Source organism: Sciurus carolinensis, chromosome 10 (assembly GCF_902686445.1).
Source record: "Sciurus carolinensis chromosome 10, mSciCar1.2, whole genome shotgun sequence".
Taxonomy (NCBI): Eukaryota; Metazoa; Chordata; class Mammalia; order Rodentia; family Sciuridae; genus Sciurus; species Sciurus carolinensis.
The window spans coordinates 85,566,899-85,591,402 of record NC_062222.1 but is presented as its reverse complement, the minus strand read 5'-3'; the positions used below and the strand labels follow the sequence as shown (position 1 = coordinate 85,591,402).

Sequence of the window (24,504 nt, the reverse complement as noted above, 5' to 3'; positions counted from 1 at the left end):
TTGCATCAGGGACAGAGAGAGAAAACACTTGCCAGGGACAAAATATATACCCCAAAGGCAAGTCCCCAGTGACCTGCCTTTTCTATTCACACCTTACCTGCCTACCACTTCTACACAGTTAATCCCTATCAGGGGCTTAATTCACTGATGGGTTAAGGTTCTCATAAACCCCGATCATTTTACCTTTAAGTCTCCTTGAATTGTCTCACACATGAGCTTTTTGGGGACACCTAATATGTAAACCATAATGAAACACTGTCCATGTGCAGAATACAAAATATTTACCAACATACTATACTGATTGTCTGTCCTGGGTAATAGTTATTTTCAAAACGTTACATCATAGTCTTCCATTTATGTACCTACATTTATATATTAATAGAAATAGTATCACATCGTGTGTGATTAAATATATGAAAAACATTGATATAGTCATCTATCACTGCACAAAAATCAATCACCAAATGTAGGGGTTTAGAATATCCATGTTTGTTTTAATAGTTTCTGTTACTCTTCTGGGTGTTGGCCGAGTTGAGCTCAGTGGTTCTTAAATGGGTTTCTCAGGTACTTACAGACCTATGATTGTTGAAGCTGAATCAACTGAAGATTATTCCCTCATATGCCTGGTGAGTGGCAACAAAAGAGTCCATCTGCTTGAGGGCTGAAGCAATTGGGACTTCCTAGGCTTGTTTTTATATTCTCCACCCAATGCTCATCTATCAAAAGGACTTTGATTCTAACTCAGGGCTCCAAAGTGAGTAGAGGAGGAAAGTGTGAGGAAAGAGACAAAGACATGAAGAAAGTCAGAGGGAGAGAGAGAGAGAGAGACAGATAAACAAAGAGAATTCAGTGCCTTGTTTAACAATGCCTTGGAAGGGAACAGCATGACTTCCAGTGCCAGTTCCATAATGAGATCGACAAAATTCAACCAGAGGGGCCGTGGCTCGATGGCACCATTGTTCCAGTGTTTGTAGTCCTGTCTCAAATTGCTACAGAAGAAAAGCTTCTGAAATTGCTAGCAGAAGGCCCTATGCTACTATGAAATATATTTAAGTGTTGACATTAAATCCAAAATTACATCATAAAGATAGTGCGAGTTGAGATAGGCACAACCTGAAAATTTAATAACATAAATTATAGATCTATTCATTGATATTTTAAATATGAAGTGTAAGTCTCAATAACAGCCTGCAAATGAATCAGAGATAGTTTGCCAGATTACTGCTCCATTAAGTATTCTGAATGGTACAAATATATGGACAATAAGTTGCTGAATCTTACAGTTATATTTTGAATCTCAATGTCCATTTTACTACTACACATTTTTTAGTGGGGCTAGCGACCAGGGATTGAACTCAGGACTCTCGATGACTGAGCCACATCCCTAGCCCTACTTTGTATTTATTTAGAGACAGGTTCTCACTAAGATGCTTAGTGTCTCACTGTTCCTTAAGCTGGCTTTATCCAGCTACTGCTCTACTTTTTAAGTCACATAATTAATTCATGAAAATAGCATTCTGAAAGTTTAAACACTGCAGAAGTACAGGCCCTAAAGATTCTTTCTTCAGAACTCTGTGTATTTGTTCAGACTGTTTCTTATTTGTTTGTTCAAGTTTACATATATTTGATTGTGTTCCAAAAAGGAGTGTTTTTTCTTAAGTTTTCCGGAATTTTTAATAAAACCATATGACTAGTAGAACATTCAACCATATTGCCTGCAATCTATCCTCTCTGTAATGTCTGTATGGCTTACAGTGTTCTTAGAGCTATGTTAATTGCTGCTAACCATTGAAGTTCCAGAGAAAACTTTCCACACATAAACATGTTTATGAGGAGCATGTCAGCATGGAACATTCCTCATTGTAGAATTGCAAGGTCAAACAATGTGTTCCAATTTTCTTTGAAATATTTATTTCACAATATATTCCCTCAAAAATTTGTCCTCAGATTCTGATAGATTTAATATCTTCTCTTGGAATACAATTTATTGTGTTTATGCTAATTTTTATTTTCTAAGTGTCAGTGAATTTTGTCATCTTTTAATTGTTTTGGGTGACTTTACATTTATCAATTGCTCTTTCATCCCACTCTTTGTAATTTTGATTAATGACTTCTAGTACATACTACTATAAAATGTATACAAAACCTTTCTTGTTGCATCTGTTGCAATATATATTTGATGATATTTAATTTAGGCTCATGTGCATGACTATAGTATTATTCACAAGGTACTGTATTAGCTTCTTTTAAAAATTTCGTCAATTTTTAGATGAGTTGTATGGGAAATTCCTCTATCTTACAAAAGTAAGTTTGAATTATCTTTAAAATAAGTTCTTATCTTACAATGGTAAATATTTCATGTGATATTTTGGATGATAATCTTATACCCAAAGGATGACTAGATATTTCTCAAGTGGGACACTGTAATCACAAAGGACTTTTCTTATGTGTACCTCAATGGAGGACTGGCATATCATGTTTGATTTACATATTCTCCTGGATTTATGTAATTTTGTATTCTATGCATTTTAATCATTATGTTCAGTTAGAATATGTGTAGGCTTAAGGGAAAATGATGATTATGCTATTTTTCAATCAAAATATTTGTTTTCCCTGTCAGTGATATGAGAGGAATAAGGCAACAGGTTGGTGTAGAAAGAAAAAAAATTAAACTAGTTTTTGTAAAGTAGGGCATATGGAATGATAAGCATTATTTCAAACTCTCCCACAAATTGAATTTTACAACATATCTGTAAGGTACTCAGCAACATTGTGTCTTGCTTTGGAAAAAATGGAGATATGTATACAGCACTTTTCAGTGTTAGAAAATTGGAAACAAAGCAGACAACATTTAGTTGGGATGAATATCACAGGCCTATGAATATCATCGACCAGCAAGAACTCAACCACATCTAAAGTGAAGTAGAATCAGAAGACTACATATATATATAGTCTCATTTTTTCAATTTTCACTCTCTCCCTATGCCACCCATAATATATAAAAAATATGTATATATATATTCATACATATATACATACATTCACACACACATATACACACATGTACATGTAGGAATAAAAATAACATATAGGTGAAACTTTGAAAGGCTAAGAGTGAAAGTGAATGAGCTCATGAAACTAAATGTTTCCCACATATTTCAGTTTGATAAGAAAAAGCAGGTAGGCATCATTCCATTTCTAATGCCACTGACAAATGACTTTGCCTTCCTACATCTTTTAGGGAAGAAGGGATGCTGAGACTGGATGTACAATGAAAGGTAAGCAACACTATGGGTTTCCTGAAAACCCATGGAAGGGCAAATCTTGTCACAACACTCTAATTAGTGAAGTCTTTCTTCAGAGAGGTTAAAGCTACAAAATTAGAATCATAAATGGCAATATAAATACATGTGGTTTAATTTTATTTTCTCCAATAGTGTTTCCTTGAACTGAAATATTTCTACCTTTTACACAGAGAGTGAATTTCATGAAGACAAAATTTGACTTGACAAAGTGATTTGTGAAAAGTTGTTACAATAAGTAGCCTGGCAAGACAATCTCCTCTTGTGAGAGTTAACTGGAGGAGCCTTCTATTAGGACTTCCAGCTTCAGGCCTAGATACAATCACTCCCTTTTTTTCTTCTTTCCTGTTTTAGCAAACTTCTGGCAACATAACAGACAACATTTAGTGATGATGAATATCACAGTTGCTACACAGGCCAGCAGGAACCCAACCACATCTAGAGAGTAGTACTGGAACCAGGAGAGGTCATGGGCAGCAACCCGGAGGTGTTTAGCTCCTTTGTGGCGCATGACAAACTCTATCCAGAAGACAGCTAGGTCCAGAGGCTTCACTGGCCGATCATGGTGAATTCGTGATAATCTCATAGCATTCTCTTTATATCTAAAGGTGAAACATAAAAGTATCAATATTGAAAGTAAGCTAATTTGTCTGAGCATATGAAGTCAAAGAGAGTTTTTCACAAATGCCATATGGACAATTTAAAAATAAATATCATAGACTAACCCTCATATGGTGTATTTTTATTTTGTCACCATATAATGTATGGTTTTAATTGGAATGTTCTGATGTATAAATATTTCAAAAGTGATCATGAAATTTCAGGAAAGTGAGTAAAATCCTTTCCATCAGAGGAAATAGTTATGAACCAATCTGAGTCCAATAAGTGCAAGAGAAGGCATACAATTTGTGAAAGATTACCTTGAAGCTTTTAACGAGGAATCGTATCATGGTGGTGCAGTGCCTCCTAACCATTCTCTCTGTTTCTCCTCTTTGTTTCTATCCTCTACTGTCTCTTTTCCACTAGGTAGCCAGAATGGTATTATTAAAACATATACATCCAATTATGAAGCTATCCTGCTCAAAATTTTCATTTGACTTCTCATCACAAGTAGAATAAAATCCAAGTCTGTTCTTGTACTAGAGGATCCTGATGGGTTAGACCCTGGCCATATTTTCTGATTTCATTTTCCCTTGCTCATTCTGTCTATGCATATTTGTCTTCTTTATTTTTTATTGATTTTTTAGTTGTATATAACATTAGGATTCCTTTTAACATAATCACAAAAGCATGGAATATAATTTACTCTAATTCAGCCCCCAGTACTCTCCACTCCCCATTTCCTCCCCTTGCTTCCCTCTACTCTACTGATCTTTCTGCAATTTATTTATAGTTGTTTTTAAGTTTTTTGTATATACTTGGTATTGGGATTCACTGTGATGTAATCATGTATGTACATATAAAAAGTTGGTCAGATTCATTCCACTCTTTTCCTTTTCTGTCCCTCCTACCTCCTCCTCAATCCTCCTTGTTTAATCTATTCATCTTTCCTCTATTTTGATACAATTCTCTCTTCTTCTTTGTTTTTTTTTCCCTCCCCCTCACCACCCACCCCTGGTTATTTCTGATTAGCTTGCACATATTAGAGAAAACTTTTGACCTTTGACTTTTTGAGAGTGGCTTGTTTCACTTGGCATGATAGTCTCTAGTTCCATCTATTTACTGGCAAATGCCATGATTTCATCCTTTATGACTAATACTCCACTGTGTATGTACACCACATTTTCTTTATACATTCATCTGTTGAAGGGCACCTAACTTGATTTCATAGCTTGGCCAGTGTGAACTGAGCTGCTATAAACATCAATGTGGTTGTATCCCTGTAGTATACTGATTTTAAATTTTTGAATATATACTGAGGGGTGGGATAAGTGAATCATATGGTGGTTCCATAACCTAAATTTAGTGCTTTAGGCACATGTGCTTTCTTCCTGTTCCCACGTCACCAAACGTGTTCTCCCCTTGGCACACTCATACTTTGAATGTTCTTGGGTCTTTCCTTAGGCATCTTTTCCTGCAACACCACAAGTCTTGCTAATAGTTCATGGTTGAGATCTTGACCCTCATGTCACCCCTCAGAGGTGTTTTTCCTGACCATATTAACATAGCAGCCCTAAGCATTTCTTCTGTTATTATGTGTTGCTTTAAATGTATTTCTTAATAATTTAAAATACATTATATTTTCCATAATAAGCTTCCAAAAGCATAAGAAAAATACACATATCCTAAGTAATCAGCTGAAAATAGTCACAATTAACTTGAAGGGATGGTGAAGTGAGAATACCAACATACCCACTAATTGTATCATGATATAGAATTTGTAGGTCATGTGATCTGCCACTTAGAAGATCCTAAAGAATCCACTAGAAGATTAGCACTGATAATGAAATACAAATTCAGAAAAGTAACAGGATACAAATCATCACACAAAACTGAATAGCTTTTCTAATACACAAATAGCAAATTCAGCTATTTGAGATCAGAGATCAGAATTCAGAGATCAGAAAAAACAATTTCTTTAACAATAACTTCAAAGAAAATCACTAGGAATAAACCTAATCCAAGAGGTGAATGTCTTCTGCTATGAAAATTATAGAATATTGAAGAAAGAAGATACTAGAAGATGGAAAGACTTCCTTGGTTTATGAATCAGCAGAATGAATACTGTTGAAATGACCATCTGAATGAAACCAATTTACAGATTTGATAAAATCCCTGTCAAAATATCAATGGAATACTTCACAGAACTAAGAATTAGAATCATAAAATTCATATGGAAGTACAAATAGTCAAAGCAATTCTGAGCAAAATGATAAATGCTGGAATTATCACAATATCCAATTTCAAAATAAACTACAGAGCCATAGTAACACAAATAACATAGTATGGGTACAAAACCAGACATGAACCAACATAATACAATAGAGTTCAAAGAAATAAACCCATTCAGCTGTAGCCATCTGATTCTTGAGAAAGGTGCCAAAAATATATGTTGAAGAAAAACTATTCTTTTCTAAAGATGGTGCTGGTAAAACTGAATATCCGCAAGTTGAAGATTGCATATTGATTACTAACTCTGATTCTGTACAAGAATGAACACAAAATGGATCGATAACCTGAGTATGAGGCCTGAAACTTTGAAACTACAGAGAAGCACTTCAAGACATAGGCACAGGCAATGACTTCCTGAATAGGACTCCCATAATTCTGAAAGTTATAGGAAGTATCAACAAATGTGACTGCACCAAATTAAAATGCTTCTGCATAGTGAAGAAAACAATCAGCTCAGTAAGAGGCAGCCTACAGAATAAGATAAAAACTTTGCCCTCTCTTCTTCTGACAGGATTAATATTCAAATTATATAAGGAATTCAAAAGGTTTATATGAAAATATTCTCCAAATAAACCAATCAATAAATGGGCAAATGAATTGAACAGACATGTTATAGTTTGGATACAAGATATCCCCCAATAGCTCATGTGGCATTGCAGGAATGTTCAGAAGTGAAATAATTAAATGATGAGATTTATAAACTCATCAGTGGATTAATCCCTTTGGATGAAATTGAATGTATTACTTGGTGGTAACTGTAGCCAGGGTGTGGTTTGAGGAAGTAGAACATTAGGGTGTGAACTAGGGGATTATATTTTATCTCTGGATCCTCATCACTCCCTCTCTCTGATTCCTGGTTGCCATCAGCTGAGTACTTTTCCTCTGCCATGATGTTCTTCTGTGACTTTCTACCTCATCTCAGGCCCAGAGAAACTGTTGACTGACTATAGACTGAACCTCTGCAATCATGATCCAAAATAATATTTTCCTCCTCTAAGTTAAGTTCTTCATGTCAGGTATTTTGGTCACAGCAACAAAAATCTGACTAATACAATACATGAAAAAATGATCAACATTTTTAGCCTACAAGAAAATGCAAATTAAGACTATACTGAGCTTCCATCTCAGCCCAGTCTGAATGACTATCAAAAGGAATTAAAATAACAATAATTGCTGGCAAAGGATACAGTGTAAAAGGGACATTTCTATACTGTTGGTGGACATTGGAAGTAGTGTTGCTAAAATAGAAATTAGTGTGGAATTTCCTGAAAAAACTAAACAGAGAACTACCTTCCAACGAAGGTATACCACTGCTGGGTATATACTGAAAGGAATTAAACTTATCCTACTGTAGAGATACCTGCATATCTTCATGCCACTCTTCATGAAACGATTCACAAATTATAGAATCAGCCCAGGTTTCCATCAACAGATGAATGGATAAAGAAAATGTGATATCATACACACACACTCACACACACATACACACACACATCAGAGTAATACTGAACTATAAAGGAAATTAAGTCATAAAGGAATTATGTAGGAAAATAGATGGAACTAGAAATTCCAATACTAAGCGAAGTGAGTAAAAAATCAGAAAGACAAATACTGCATGTTTTCAGTCATATGTGGAATCTGGTTGGGGGAGTGATATAAAAATAACAGGAAGAGTATTACACAAGAGAAAGGGATCAGCAGAGGAGGAGGAAGAAGAGGAGAAAAATATTTGCAAATCTTATATCTGATGGGACATATTCATAAAATATGGAGAAATGTTTTAATCAATAACTGGAATATAAATAATCTGATTAAAAATGAGCAAAGATCTGAAACTGACATTTCTTTCAAGAAGACAAGTGAATGACCTATAAGGACATAAAACGATGCTGTTTAGCTATAATGGAAATGTAAGTCAAGATCACAGTGAGCTACAATATTATTCACCAGGATGGCTATAATAAAAGAAACAGGCAATAATAAATGCTAACAATGACATATAGAGATTGGAACTCTCTTGTGTTTCTTGCATGTTGCAAAAAAATTCACAACTACTTTGGAAAATAGTTTGGCAGATCTTAATACATATAAAATTACCCTATGACCCAGTAGTTCTACTACTAGGACTTACTAGAAAAAAATGAATACATAAGTTCATACAAAAATATATACATTGTTCATAATAATCAAATTGAAAACAACAAAAACTTCCATCAACTGATGAATTGATAACTTTGAATATATCCAACCACAGAATGTTATTCAGCAATAAAAGCAATGAAGACTGACACATGGCAAAACATAATGAAACTGACAACACTACGCTAGTGAATTAAATCCACTAAAGAAGACAATAATTTGTACCATCTATTTATATGAAATATTTAGAATAGGATGATCTATAGAGACAAAAAGTAAGTGGTGTCTGCCTGGGCTAGGAGGAAATAGGAAATGACTTCAGTGCTTTATCACATTCCTTTTGATGTGATAAAATTTCCAAAAATTATAGTATTTAAGAGTTGCATAACTATGAAAACACACTTTAAATAGATAAATGGTATATGCTGTGTGTTATACATCATCAATTAAATCTGTTAATGATACTGATAAAATAATTTTTGAGTAAAATGATTTATGTTTGCAGAAATTTTAGATATGGATTTAAGACATTTTGTCATATTTCTATAAGTTCATCTTTCTTTCTTGTGTAGATTGTCATATTTAAAAATTACATCCTTTTTGCAAATAGTTATATATGCCAAACATTTTGTGTATGTATAGAAATGACGTAGTAATCATTTACCTATGTATCTCAAGATCAATTCAACTTTGAAATACTTATTATATTTGAAGTGGTCTACAACTCTGAAATGATACTGATTAAACTGGTTGAAGATAAATAAGATTTAACATGGGTTAAATCTTTTAAATTCTTTCCAAGTTACCCTCTTCAAAATGGGCTAAAACTCATATTCATTGATGAGAAGACAATCCTTCTATGAATACAACCCAATGTCAAAGTCGTTGTACTCACGAAGGGTCATTAAAGACCATCCTCAAGGCCTTGAGAAGATCTTCACTTGACAGTGTACTGAGGTCCAATCTAATAGCTGCTCCCTTGGCCTCCATATGAGCAATATTATCAGGTTGATCCGCAAACAAAGGAATGCCCACCATTGGGATCCCATGGTAGATTGCCTCATAGATACCGTTGGTTCCACCATGAGTTATAAAAACTTTTGTTTTTGGATGACCTAGGATTGAGTGAATGTCAGCAAAATTATTAATTAGAAACCTTAGAAGTGAAATGAGAAATGTGTATTATAAGACATTAAAGGGAGTCGTGCATTTTAGATAACAGATTATTGTAACCATGACTCTGCATTGATTTTTTTTTTTCATCTCAGAGGAAGAAGCACCTAAGTTCACTGGTGTGCCAACTGAAAATTACACAAAAGAGGAGATTTATGACTTGAGATTTGAAAAATGAAAACAAGATTGACAGGTGGACAAAGTAGGACATTTTTGAGTACAAGAATTAACATGTACTAATGAAAAATAAATTCATGAAGGACATGTTAGAACATTTTCTCATTTAAAACAACTGAAATCACTGTTTGCTATGTAGCATGTCCCAAGCAGCAAGAAGTAAGATGGTATGGTAATAAAATCAGAGAAAAGAGAGACTATGTTCCATTATGAAGTGTGTTATCACTTCATAAAGAAGATTGTGCATTCATTTCTATAGAAAATAGTCACTGTTAATAAAGAAAAAAAAATTCCTGGCTGTTATTTTTGAGTGATATTTGAAATATTCCTGCAGGAGGCAAAAGAATAAGTGAAAGTTGTAGAACAAGACAGACAATCCAAGAACTGACTGAAAAATCTTGCAGAGTAATTGTACCAGAAATGGAGATAACTTGGATTGTGTATATAAAGACTGTGTATAATACAATTGCAGGGATTTTTTAAATTTGCTTTTTCAAACCATCCCTGGGTCTGGAAAATAAATAAAAAGAATTTGAACACTGTGTTTGATTTTGTTAAGTAAAAATATTCAGTAAAATGTTTCCTGTTGAACTGTAAGTATCCAGATTGACTGAACTTGTGTTTTCAGTACTTATCTCAGAGTCTTACCAAGAAGGTCATTCTGGGGGATCCATTCGTATAGCCGAGTGTTGGGTCCTAATTTATCTGGCTTCTTGCCTTGAAATCTCCATATGACCTGTTTGGTAAAGAAAATACCTTATTCTATGATTTAAAGTTTAAAGTTATACCATGTTTGAATTCTAAAAAATTAAGAGATCATCTAGTTCAACATTTATCACAAAAGGAAATGAGTATAAACGATTTGAAGTAATGAGAATTCCTAAAATCTAAAGTAAAAGTACATATTTATTTTGTTTTATGTATTTTATCCTAACTTTCATTTTCCAAATTTACTATCATCGTGTTTATCTCTTTTGAGTGACATAGACTGGATAGCAAGTACATAAATTCATTAGTTCTTTAAGGTACTTATTTCAGTTTGGCATATTTTTTATACACAAAAGCAAACCAATGCAGTCAGCTACTTGAGAGAAATAAATGAAGTCTAACTAGGAAATACGTGTAACTTGTTTTAGATTGCAATTTGTTAAGCACTACCTACAAGAAACATTTCACTGGCACTTGTGGACCTTAACCCACACTTCTATCAATATTGGTAGATTTGGAAATTCTTTAAGTTTTAAAATGAAGAGCCTGTTGGCAACTTGTAAATAATTACATGGATGTTGAAATAAAGTACACAATTGTGATGTTGCTGGATTTTTAAAAAATTGTATGTTATCATTTAATGGTGCACTACAAAGTCTTTGTGGTAGTCTCCTATAGATCCAAAATATTTTTATGCCTAGGACCAAGATGAGGAGCTGACTTTGGAAATTAAAAGCATTCTTCATGAACTGGAGTATACTTTTTAATTGTTTAACTTCTATATGAAATGTAAGTAAAATGTAACGTTAAGTCTGCAAGAAAAAATAATACTTGGGTGATTAGGAGAAACCTGTATCAGATAAGAAACTACAAACCTTTATCAGATAGGAAGCACAAGGACCACAAGAGTATTCTACATGTTGGAAAATGTGGTGTTAAAGCACTTTATGGAGCTGGAAGCTTCTGAATTTTAGCCCATGCCAGGCTTGCTTCTGCTTGCCTCTTCCTGATATTTTCTTCTTTCTACTTAGAAAGTGTTAATCTGATGTTTTAGAAGCATTGTCCTTTGGAACACATTTTATAATGCACACAGTCCACTTGAAGGGGAGGACTATTCTCTACCCTTTCTCTAATATTTTCCTTCTTCAGACAGTGTCAGGATCCTGTGCACTAGTGCAAACCATTTTTTCTTTTTCTGCAAATACACATGACTCAATAGGAATTTGGACTCAGGGTTTCAGTCTTGTTCAACTCTGGATAGCCTTTCTCCTCAAAACTCGAGGAACAGTTCATTAAAGAAACTTGTGCTATTTTTTTAATGGAGATTATTTTGAACTCACAATTTGAGAGGTTCAGTCCATGTTTGGCAGACTCCATTGCTCTGGGCTAGAGATGAGGTGGAATATGATGGCAAGAAGCCTATTCTTAAATTAGGGTCAGCAAGGAACAAGGGATTGTGTGGGATATCTAAAATCATGATAAAATTCAATCTTTTTCAATACCTGCTTAACATTATTTTGGTGGTCCAGTTATGAGTTAATTTTTTATTGCTTTCTGTTAACATTTGCAGTGTATATAGTGCCCTCAGGAATCCTGAAAGGAAAAGGAAGAAAAGGCAGGGAAGAATGTGGTATCTGTGTATCTGCCTGTGATAACCTTACAGTTCAAATTTCACAATGTACTGGTTAACTATATTCTTTATGATCATAATGTTAATGTTAACATGAATTAAGCATTCTCTACTGTTTTAGAAGTACTATACATATTTTTCTTTAAAATAAGATTTCTGAGATGAGTTAGAGGGATTATGATAGGTTATGTTTAGAAAGAATGTTTCATTAATCAAAAACTTTATAGAGTTTAACAGACTTCACATACTTGTCCACTAAGAGGGCACTTTTACTTACTTTTTGTGGAATCTGTGCAAGGGCAAATGCAATCTCATTGGCTTTCTCTTCTGGTATGTTACTGACCATCGATCCCAGAGAAAACACCACAATACCATTTTCTCCAGAACTCTGTACAAAGTCTTCCATTTCCTGTAAATAAAAAATTTGCATCATCAAAAAAGAGCAACTGAGAAGGGATTCAACATGGCACATTAGAGGAAGACTGCCTTCCTAGTTGCCCCAAGGATCAAAATATAAGCAGTGGGAGTACTACTTCTTAGTGAGGTGGGTGAAGGAAGAATTTCACTAAATTTCAACACTGGAGAGTCAGCGTGTCTTAGAGACTCAGAAGTTTGGGTTCATTAAACAAAGAAGACTATGTTGGAACCAAACTGTTTGTGGAAGTGGTGGCAGCAGTAGGGATGGTGCTGTCTACCACAGAGGAAGGAAAAACAGAGAAACACATATTTGGAATGAGAAAAACATGAGATCAGAAAAGCAGCCTGAACTGAGCAGATCCAGAGGCTGCACTGTGCACTGGTGATTGAAAAGTGCTGTGTCTTTACTGGCTGGGGAGAGAGGAGGTGGAGACATCTTGAAGTGGCCATGCTGCGGCTGCTGCGGTGAGAACTGAGAGATCAGAGCAAACTGCCACAATGCCTACTGTGTGGCCTAGTGTGTACCTAGATAAATGAGAGTGAAAAAGGCACAGAGATTTTACCCCAGGGATTCAAGTCAGAAAAGAAAAGGGGGAGCACAACTTGCTTTTCAAAACTTTGAGTCTGGTGGCTCGTGTGACCAGCTAAAGTGGATTGAGAATCTGAACAGGCAAGTATGGAAACATTCAGGGATTAACCCTGGGATAGCTGAGCTGGTGGACAGCAGAATGTGTGGAGGTTCAGCTCCACTCCCAAATGAGAAGAATTCTTGGGAGGCTCCTGAGATTCAGACTCCCTACAGAGAATAGCCAGTCCCTAGGGGTGTGTCCATGAGAGCAGACACCCAACAAAGCCCCTGAGGTCTGATTAGACCTAAGCCTCATCCATCAGAACTCCCTTCATAGAACATTGCGGCAACCCCACCCTGGAAGTTAATAGATCTGATCTCTGCAGGCAAAGTTCCAACTGGCAGTTCTTCCTGATCCATCCTATGTCATACCAGTAAGAAGGGAGGTTGAGACTTATTCCGAACAGTTGTAGTCTTGGGCCACTCCAACTGGCAGCTCAGAGGGAAACACAAAAAAAAACACAAAAAGAGGTAAGGGGATAATAAAACCCAGCCCTTGCTCTTGTTCTCAGTAAAGCTCAAGAAGAAATGGAGAGAAAGACAGTTGGGCATAGTCAGTTATCCATTATCCATTCTTGGTGACTACATGACCACCTCAGTGGAAATGATTACTTCATTTATCATTAAGAATAATTTTACTTTTTCTTATTCTTTCTGTGTGTGTGTGTGTGTGTGTGTGTGTGTGTGTGTGTGTTCTTTCAGTACTGATTGGTTCTTGGACATATAAACATACACATTTCTTTATTTGTCTTATTCTTAGCATTTTTAATTTTTTAAAAATGTAGTTATTTTACCTTGCTTTGTCTTTTGAGGATTAGGGTTTTTTGATTTGTATATTTTTGTCTTGCTTTGTATTGTTTTTATTATGTTGTGTCTCTCTCTTTTCTTCTCCTGCTGATAGCTTAAATTTTATTCTCTCTCTCTCCCTTTGTTTCTCCTATTTTTCTCCTCCATCCTTATAAATGTCACCTGCTACAACTCTTCTGCATTCTCTCTGTTCACTTTTTAAAACTTCAAAGTCTTTTTCTACCTTCCTATCACATTTTATTTCATCTTAATTAACTGTATTTTTATCATCTTTTAGAACTAACTGGTGTGTATAACTGCTGCTCCCACCATTAACACTGTTATAATTATTACCTCTGTGGATGACATAGTTGACACCTGTTTCTTGTTTTAATGCCAGATCTAGTTTATATTTGTGCGCTTGTTTCTTTTTGTTGTTGTTGTTGGCAATTGCTGACCCAACCATTTCTGTTTTTTTACAGCAATTAACATTGAAGTAGTCATAGTAGAATCCAGGTATTTATTTTAATGCTATATATTGTTTGTATCAGTTGTTGCTATTGTTTATTTTCCCCTATTCTCTGAGTAGGTGGAAATCTGACACTATAAGTTCACAGGTTAGAGAAGTTGGCTGCTAAATTAAATTCAACAACAATATAGTTCACCTTGCTTCACACTCAAATTAGTGACACTCAATCTCTAACTATACTTTAATACAAAGAATAGAAGAGATTAAAAACCCAAATTAATGATAAGTCCTCAAGAAGAAACAGCTGGGGTTGGGTTCATGGCTTCCACCTATGGAAATCCACTGCCACAGCAAAAACAGAGAGAATTAATGTAAAGTTTGTGAACACCACACCTATAGGGATCTCAATTCAGATCACTCTAGGACACTTTGGAAAGTAAAGGCCATATTCTAAAAAGAGTGGTAGAGAAATCCCTCCTAACAGATGCATAAAACCCAACACAGGACTACAAGAAATATGTAAAAACAAGGTAACATGAAGCCACCTAATGTTCATAATTCACCAACAACTGACCCCAAAGATATTGAAATTTTTAAAAAAATCAGATAATTCAAAAAGTCATTATAAAAATGATCACAGAAAAACAATTGAATGAATTAAGGAAGTCATTACAGAATATAAATGGAAAATTTAATGAAATAAAAATATTGAAAAAGAACTGTCGGGGTCTTAAGCCCCCTTGCCCTTCTCGACCAGCGGCAAGGGAAGGGGACACTCCCCAACAAGGTCAGATCAGGATAGGTAGGGCCGACTGATCGCCCGCTTCCAGCCCTCCAGGCAGAGGACAATCAGACGCATCAGGGAGACCCGTCACAGCAGAAACTTGTTTATTGAGGAAATCCCACAGCTTTTATGTAGGGTGGGGGCTAGGCGGGAACCAATCAGCTTAAAGGTCAGCAAGGCATTGGGGGTTCATGCAGGCGAGAGTCCCATAGGACTATATGGCAAGCACAGCTGATCACGTTAGCGGAACTGTTGTTAACCAATCCCTGATGGTGGTCCGGTTTATCGTCATGAACCTTTGAAACCGCCTTTGAGCCTTGATCTTGCTCACTCGCCAGGGAGTAAGGAGTCAGCCTGAGTTAGTTAACGTGTCATTAGTCCCAACAAAGAACAACAAATCTTGGAAATGAGAACCAAAATAAATCAAATAAAATTTCAATTAAAAGTCTCTATAAGACAGTAGACAATGATAAGGGTGGAATCTCAGATATAAAAGAAAAAGTGGCCAGCCTTGAACATTCAGACAGTAGTAGAGTAAATAAAATAAGTAACCATGACCAGAATACACAAAAATGCTGTGACAACATTAAGAAATCAAATTTAAGAATCCTTGGAATTGAGGAGGGTTATGAGAAGTAGACCCAGAGAAACTGATAATAACAGTTATTAGGGAAATAATAACAGAAATTTTCCCAAACTTTGAGAATGAAATGGATATCCAGACACAGGGGTATATATCAGATACAGAACCCCAAATACACAGGATCAGAAAAGAACATTTCCACAGTATGTTGTAATTGAAATGCCTAACACAGAGAACAAGAGAACAAGGATAGAACTTTTAGGGCCTTAAGAGAGAGCTGTCAGGTCACATTTAGAGGCAAGACATCACAATCTCTTCTCATTTCTCAGCACAAACTCTAAAAGGAGATCTTGGAATAATATGTTCCAAGTTCTGAAATAAAATAACTGTCACCCAAGACTGCTATATCCAACAAAATTATCCTTCAAAATCAAGTATGAAATAAAAACCTTCCATGACAAGCACCAACTAAAAGAATACAGAACAACTAAAACAGCACTACAGAACTTACTTAATGAAATATTTCACACAGAAGAAATGAAAAACAAACCCTGGAGTTCACAAATGAACAAATCTGACTTGACGAGTAGCGAAGAAAATGAGAAACAGGACCAAATTAAACATAAATACATCAAACTGACAGGAAATAATAAACATCTCTTTGTAATGACATTGAATATAATGGTCTCAATTCTCCAATTAAAATATATCATCTGGCAGGATGAATTATAAAACAAGACCCAATGATATGTTGTTTGTAAAAGAGACATATTATAGGTACAAACAGCCACACGCTGAAAGCAAAAGGATAAAAATTGATACGTAATGCAAATGGATCCAGAAAACAAGCAGGGTTAGCTACTCTCATATATAGCAAAGCAGACTTCAAACAAAAATTAATCAGAAGAGACAAAGATGGTCCCTTCATATAGGTAAAAGGAATAATTCAACAACAACAAAAAAGTAGCAATTATAAATATTTAGGTCACAAACATGGGTGGAACTAGTTACATAAAAGAGACATTACTCAGAATGAAACCTCAGATAGACTTAAGTACAAATTACTGGGTGATTTCAACACAGTTGTCTCATTGTAAGATAGGTCATCCAGACACAAAATCAGTAAAAACTCTTTGGACCTGAAAAATATTGTAAGTCAGATGGACTTACAGAAATCTATAGAATATTTCATTCAATAACATCTGAATACACTTTCTTCTCAGCATCTCATGGAACCTTCTACAAAAAAGACTATATGTAAGGTCACAAAGCAAACTTCCTTAAATACAAAACAATTGGTATAATTTATTACATCCTGTCGGATCATAATAGGATGAAATTGGAAACCAACATGACAAAACCATACAAAAACTATGTAAACATGGAGATTGAACACTCTCTATTGAATGAAAAAATGGATTTCACAGGAAATCAAGGGAGAAATTTTAAAATTCTAGACTCAAATGAGAATAGTAATACAATATATCATAACCTCTGGGACAGTAGGAAGAAAGTTCTAAGATGAAAGTTTATAGCTATGAATGCCTGTATAATAAAATCAAAAAGATTCCACATATAAAAGCTAATTATTCATTTTAAGGTCCTTGTAAAAGAAGAATAAACCAATTCCAAAACAAGTAGAAGAGCAATTAGGAAAGAGAAAGAAATAAAAGAGATAAAAATAGGAAAGGAAGAAGTGAAAATATTAGTTTGTAGATGATATGATTCCATTTATAGAAGATTCAAAGGATTTCACCAAAAGACTGCTAGAGCTAATAAACAAATTTGACAGTAACTGATTACAAAATCAACATACAAAAATCAATAGTTTTCCAATATACAATGAATCTACTGAGGAAGAAAAAAAAAAGAGAGAGAGAGAATGATTCCATTCATTAGAGCCTCAAAAAACATACAAAAAAATCGCTAGGAATAAATCTAACCAAAGAGTTGAAAACTCTCTACAATTGAAGAAAGAAATTAAAGAAGACACACAAAAAGATGGAAAGAACTTTCATGCTCATGGAGAGGTAGAATTAATATTGTGAAAATTGCCAACTATCCAAAGCAATATATAGATTCAATGCAATTCACATGAAAATACCAATGACATTGTTCACAGAACTATTTAAAAAAAAGCAGTCCTAAGATTCATTTGGAAGAATAAAAGACCTAGAATAACAAAAGCAATTCTAAACCCAAAAAGCAATGCTGGATGCATCATAATATCTGATTTCAAATTATATTACAGAGCTATAGTAACAAAAACTGCATGGTACTGGCATAAAAACAGACACATTGTCTGGTAGTATAGAAGATACAGAGACAAACCCACACAGCTACAGTCATCTGATCCTTGACAAAGGTGCCAAAAACATACATTAGAGAAAAGATTGCCTTTTTAATGAACAATGGAAAACTGCAGAAGAATGAAACTAGACCCTCATCTCTCACCCTGCACAAGAATCAAATTTAAAAATTTCTTCACAGCAAAGGAAACAATTAGAATTGTGAAGATAGAACTTACAGAATGGCAGAAAATCTTTGCTAGTTACCATCTGATGAAGAATTAATTTCTAGAATATATAAAGAATTCAAAAAATTTTACACCAAAAAATTCAAACAACTCAATAAATGGGAAAATGAATTAAACAGATGCTTCTCAGAGGAATAAATACAATTATCCAACAAAAGTATGAAAAATGTCCAACATAATTAGAAATTAGGGAAATCAAGACAATACCGAGATTTCATCTCTTAACAGTCAGAATAGTAGTCATCATAAAAAGAATAATAAATGCTGAGGAGAATGTGGAGAAACAAGAACACTTTTACACTGTTGGTGTGATTGTCAACTAGTACAACCACTATGGAAATTCTTCAAAAGGCTATGCATGGAACCATCATATGACCCAACTATAACACTTCTTAGTATTTATCCTGAAGAATTAAAGTCATCTTATTACAGTGATACATGCATACCCATGTTTATAGAAGTATAATTCATAATAGCCAAACTATGGAACCAACCTAGGTGTCTGCCAATGTATGACTGAATAAAGAAAATGTGGTATATATTCACAATTGAGTTTTATTCAGTCAGAATAAAATAATGAAATTATGTCATTTGCACAAAAATGGATGGAACTAGAGACTATCATGTTAAATGAAATAAGTCAAACTCAGAAGGTCAAGAGTTATATGTTTTCTCTCATAGTTGAAAGTTAGAGAGGAAAAAGGAAAAAGAAAGATGTGGGTGGATCTCATGAAAATCAAAGGGAGATCAGTTGAGAAAGGGACCAATGGGTGGGAGGTGGGGAGAGAAGGGGAATTCCTGGGAAGTGATACTGACCAAATTGTATTGTTATATTGTGTACATATAGAATATGTAACAGCAAATCTCATAATTGTAATGGTGTGGTATGTACCAGAATGAGTTTAAAAATCATTACTTAATATATGATATTCAAATTTTTGCCAATGTGTATTCTATAAGTAACTGCCATGTACACAGATTACATTCATTTGATTTTTTGTTTGTATAATTTTCATTGATAATACTATGAAGCCCATAGCTACTTGCATTTTTAATAGTATTGATATATTTGGCTTTTGGGCATTTTGACAAATGTGTTATATCTCCTTAAACAACACAGAAATTGTCTGAGAATCTAATCATTAATGGAAAAGCAAGTAATTTTGGAGAGCATTACTCTATAATAAAGATCGAGAAAACAGAGTTTCTAATATTGACCTGTGCTCAAATCTTATTTATACATTAAATAATGCCTGCTACTGTTACTACTTATCATGATCGCACTTCTATCTGTCCTTCTTGTTGTCCTCCTCCTCTTTCTGCTTTCCCCTATTGAGAATGGGGAAAATCTCTCAAGATCAAGGCGTAATTGCTTAAAATTTATACTAACTCTGTCTCAGTTTTTAGTCAGAACTTTCACTAACTTTGGTTTTCTTTGTACTGTGTAGAACTTACCACAAACAACAAAATAAGTCTATTGAATATGAGACTTGAGTAAGATTTCAATATATAGGTGTCTTCAAGAAGGAAGGAAAAAGGCACTCTTTAGAGATCACCTAACAGTATAGCAAGTAATGTTTGCTTTCTAAGTATGGTATTCATTTGAAATGTTTTATATTCTGTTCCCTCCTACAAATGTTATCCTATTTTATGACCTTTTTTTTTTGTGATTGTAAACTAAAGACTGTACTCAGAAATAAATGGCAAGAACACTTAGGTCATCATTATGTATGCAATACATATTTTCTGTGCTCATTCTGTTGGGAAGCTGTGATGTTGAAACCCAAGTTTCCCCAGGGAGTTTTCCTGACGTGTCCTCTAAGATTGGCATATGACAGAAAACTCTCTTAAGCTCAACATCCTTATCATGGTCTAGGATGTAATAGTCTGGGTCCTCAGGTGAGTAATTATTCAAATGCTGGAGTGAAGACAAGTGAAGGCCACACATTTATATCACTGAGAAAGGCGATTCCTTTTAAGCAAGATGGTTGTGAAGAACTTTAACCCTCACAATACAAATTTAGCAATTCTACTTGCTCATTTAATTGCCAAAACTCACATGTCTGCCTGTAAGTGAATATCTGTTCTCTAGGATTTTGCTTGAGAATACAGTGTTGATCTTTCAGAAAACTATTTTCTGTTATATGTGGAATTGTATCTACTGTACCTGGCACATATTAGCTAATTAATATTATTGGTAATAGAGCTACTATACCAGACCTGGACTGGTTACATTTTCAAGAGAAGTTCTATGGTAGCTTATTTCAGCCATATTGTGAGTTTCTTTCTCTCAAGTTGAATATAATCCAAATTCGTGTACACGACAGTGTTTAGGGTAGGCTAAAATGATTAACCTGGAAAAACACCCATATACTACTATTTTCAAGTATTAATCCTACCTTTTTGGTATAGTTAGGATCTTTAAAAGTAGATAACAAAGTTCAGTTATTTAGAAGGAAAAATTATTTTATAGAAACAAAAGGAAATAATTACAATAGTTAATATTACCATGGATCCTATATTTGTACCAGGGACATTGTATATCAGTATTACCTATGTTTTCCACATAACACAATGTGAAGTTGGATTGTTAATAGATGAATAAGCATAGTCACATGTAAGAACAACCTCATCCATGTTCTACCTCATTTGTTGTCTGAACTCTTGCAACAACTTTCTGAATGTTTCCTCTTTGCATTGTCTTGTCCTTCTGTAATCCAACTTGGTGACTGCATTGTGAGATTTTCCAAATAAGAAACTTTATTCACATCTCTCTTATACTTAACCCTTTCATTGACTCCCAAACACACTTAATAGATATTTTTAGAAACCCTACTAATTATCTGACTTTCACTTACGTCTCCAGTATCATCTGCTCTTTGCTCAGCCTGCTTTGCTAAATGACTCTTGAAGTTCTTGGGAACTGCCCTTACTGTTCTATATGTTCTCTTTTTGTGTCTTCCTCTCTCCCTCAACCCCTCTTCGTATCCCCGTGCATTCTTCAGAACTCAATTTAGTTATCCAGGATTCTAGGATGCTTTTCATGATCTTTGCTGGCGGTTTCTTAGCATTGTGTACTTTCCTTATGATAACACACAAAAATTTATTACTTGTTACAGTCTCTCTACCCAGCTAGAATATAAGGTCTGGATGATGCAGAAACTGTCAACTTTATATCTCTGTATATCCAGCACTTACCTCTAGTATATGACAGTCGCTTAATACATATTATTTGAATAAATGATTGATTCTTTCTTATGACTTACATAAAGAGGCTTTAATTTACCTGACTATTCTCAAAGGATGCCAGATGGCCTATTTTCTTCTGTGACAATAATGAAATGCTAATATGTGTGGTGGCATAGAAATGCCTGGTTCTATAATTGGCAGAACCTTCATCTTGCTTCTCATATCTCTGAGTCAAACACTCTGAATTAGTAATGCAGAGTTATTTCTACCAAAAGTGTCAATTGAACAAAATAAAATAAACAGGAATGGATTTACCTTAGGGAGGGGTTTGGCAGGTGTACAGTGGAGTCCCCCAACAAAGTCAAAATTTGGTAAGAATGGACGAGGGAATTCTACATCCCAATAAGTTCGAATGAGCCAAAAATCAGCTTTCCCCATTGCCTCATATATTGTAGTGGGTCGCCCTGAATGAAGAAGAGGAAAGAACAGGAAAAAAAAAAAAAAAAAAAAAAAGGAAAGAAAAGGAAAGGAAACAAAATGAAGTAATTGTATTTTGAATGCCTCATACAATTTCATTGAAATCAGTTGGATTAGTGTAGGCAAGATGTTTAAAGTGCGTGTGTGTGGGGGGGTGTTTGCATACTACAATTGATAGGTTATATAGTGTATGCTTTTTCATACTATAATGAATATGTTTTACATATTAATATGTATATAAACTAATTGTGTGGGTACTGTCTAATATTCTATCAGTATATTTATGATCACAAAAAATTACTAATCTAAGCCAACATTGAAGTAAACATGCATTTTATTTTATTTTCTCTCTAAAACTGCAAGAGTAACCTAAATTTTTAGAATCTTTGTGAATTCGGTAACCAATTAGTGCTCCCCTAACTGAAGAGACATTTTTTCTAGGAGTACTCAGTCTAATACTCACAATTTAGCAGATCATTCCCTTGATCCTTGGATTCTACAAGTGAACTATAATGATTCAGTGAGTATGGCTGAATTCCTATGCCACTACTGCATTTGCCTCATATTAAGAGGTTAATAATATTAAGTTGGTAAACTATATATATTCGAAAGTAACATCCAGAAAGTTTTCAAAATTATTAAAACAAAGATTTGTTCTTATGCTTAATTTAGTTCATTTAATGGTAAATGTAGTCCTTAAAAATATATACTAAGATGATGTGATTCTAGTCTACACCAAGGTTTTAGGCCTTAAGACATGATTTGTTTGTTTTTATCAAAGGAATGTGGAAGTATGAGGTAGTTCAATTTATAGCTTTCTGTGTCTGGGATAGAGACACTTTACTTCACTGTGAAGGAATCTTCATGGTAATGCAAATAAATATTTTAATTTCTAAACAAAGCTATACAAAAGTAAACAATTTTCCCCATGGCACATATATATTGTTGTGCTAGTAATACACGTGTATATTATTAATGTATATCATTAATGTTCATCATTACACATTAATGTACATCATTCTATCTATTATCATTAAAACTTTAGTAAGATTAATAATGACTGTCCTTAAAGATCAAAAGAATAGTAAAATTCATATGTAATTGCTCAGAGAAAGCTTCAATGGTTCAATTTGCAGGTTATTATTTCCTGGAGCATTATGAATGAGTAACTGGCCCTCTAATGTAAGGGCCATTTTTTATTGGTGAGACTACTTGTTCATTTTATGTTTTCATCCCATCATTTTACTTAGAGAAAATTTTATTGATTTTATGTTCATGCAAGCTCAGCTTCAAAGGCACAGAGAATTTAGGATTTCACAGTATGAATTAAAGTACCAACTTACCTAGAACTTCACTGTAAAACTGATTCCATTTCTTCACATTAAATGTTTCGAACCAAAAATCAAAATAAAGCATATACATTATGTTTTTAACCCTCTCCATGAATGTCATTTGATCAGTATGTTCTGACATAACAATAGGCACATAGGAAGGAGGGACTATAAGTCCACCACTGTATTTTTCATATGTGTAGCCAAGACTGAAGCGGAGAGTGTATACGAATGGCACTTTAAGTAGCTCAGCCAGCAGCTCACCACAGGGACCAATTGCATCTGCAAGAATGACATCAAATTTTGATTCACGTAGTTTCATCATAACTTTCTTGTTGAAAACTACTTCTTTGCAGAAATGTTCAATTGTATCAGAATATCCCCTAAACACTTTTTGCACTACTGAATGAAATTTCCAAAATGTATCTTTTGGACTCACTTGAATACACTCCTGGATCCATCCTAAGAAAAGTCGTTCAAACTGTTGTTTATTCATAGATGAAGGGTAAACTTCAAAATTAATAGCAGATGTTGTGTTGGGATTAATAAGGATGGAAGCTGATGATGTCAAAACAGTCACCTCATGACCTCTCTGGAGAAGTTCATCCAGGATTGTCTTTATATTGATCCAATGGCTGTATTCTGTGGGCCACACCAGCACTTTCCCGCAGATTCCAGAGTTAAAGTGACACATCAGTTGTATCAGCAGAAGAACTGGAGTCCACTTCATAGACATCTTGGGGCGATGCAATGCTTCTTTTACAGTAGCAACTCTTCCTGTCTTCGGTTTCTCAGGCTTATATATCTCAGGATCAATCAATCAAAAGTTAAAGTATAACTCCTGCACTTCAAAGTACAGGTATAGCGTGAACAGACTGATCATGTGGATGACAGGAAAACAAGCTAGAGTCCCTTAAGGTTATGAAAGTTTGCTTGATATCTCTTTTACTTTTGTAAGTGCTGTTTTCCAGCTGAGATTTAAAGATCTCATATACACAGTGCCTGTCTTATGTACTGTGTTTAAGAGTGATAGCCAGCACCGAGGCAATTGAGAGAAACTCCTCTGTGTATCTCTTTTACATTGAGCCAGACATCAAATGATAAAACAACAGACTCAGCATTTCTTAGATGACCTGATTCAAGGGTAATTTTTAAATTTTGATTATATATACAGATACCATATGATTCACCAATTTAAAGTGTACAATTCAATGTTTCCTAGTACATGCACAGAATTGTGAAACTCATTGGATAGGGATTTAAATACAATTGTTCTTCTGGTT

At 34.5% G+C, this 24,504-nt stretch overlaps 1 protein-coding gene across 1 annotated transcript; it reads right to left on the bottom strand.

Annotated features, from left to right (window-relative positions):
- Window positions 1-3,405: 3,405 nt before the first annotated feature.
- LOC124994803 (UDP-glucuronosyltransferase 2B31-like) lies at window positions 3,406-23,986 on the bottom strand. Its single transcript, XM_047567061.1, has 6 exons — window positions 23,234-23,986; window positions 21,729-21,877; window positions 12,299-12,430; window positions 10,332-10,419; window positions 9,229-9,448; window positions 3,406-3,904 (listed from the first exon to the last, which is right to left on the bottom strand). The coding sequence occupies exons 1-6, from the start codon at window positions 23,955-23,957 to the stop codon at window positions 3,625-3,627; spliced, it is 1,593 nt and encodes a 530-aa protein (XP_047423017.1). The 5' UTR covers window positions 23,958-23,986; the 3' UTR covers window positions 3,406-3,624.
- Window positions 23,987-24,504: the final 518 nt, after the last annotated feature.

What these genes read in the sequence shown, in the direction of transcription:
- LOC124994803 (XM_047567061.1), bottom strand. Translation starts at nt 23,957, where the DNA reads ATGTCTATGAAGTGGACTCCAGTTCTTCTGCTGATACAACTGATGTGT. An exon ending in GTTTTACAGTGAAGTTCTAG is followed by an intron (nt 21,878 to 23,233) that starts GTAAGTTGGTAC and finishes TTCTTCATTCAG; the next exon opens with GGCGACCCACTACAATATAT. An exon ending in CCCCCAGAATGACCTTCTTG is followed by an intron (nt 9,449 to 10,331) that starts GTAAGACTCTGA and finishes ACTCAATCCTAG; the next exon opens with GTCATCCAAAAACAAAAGTT.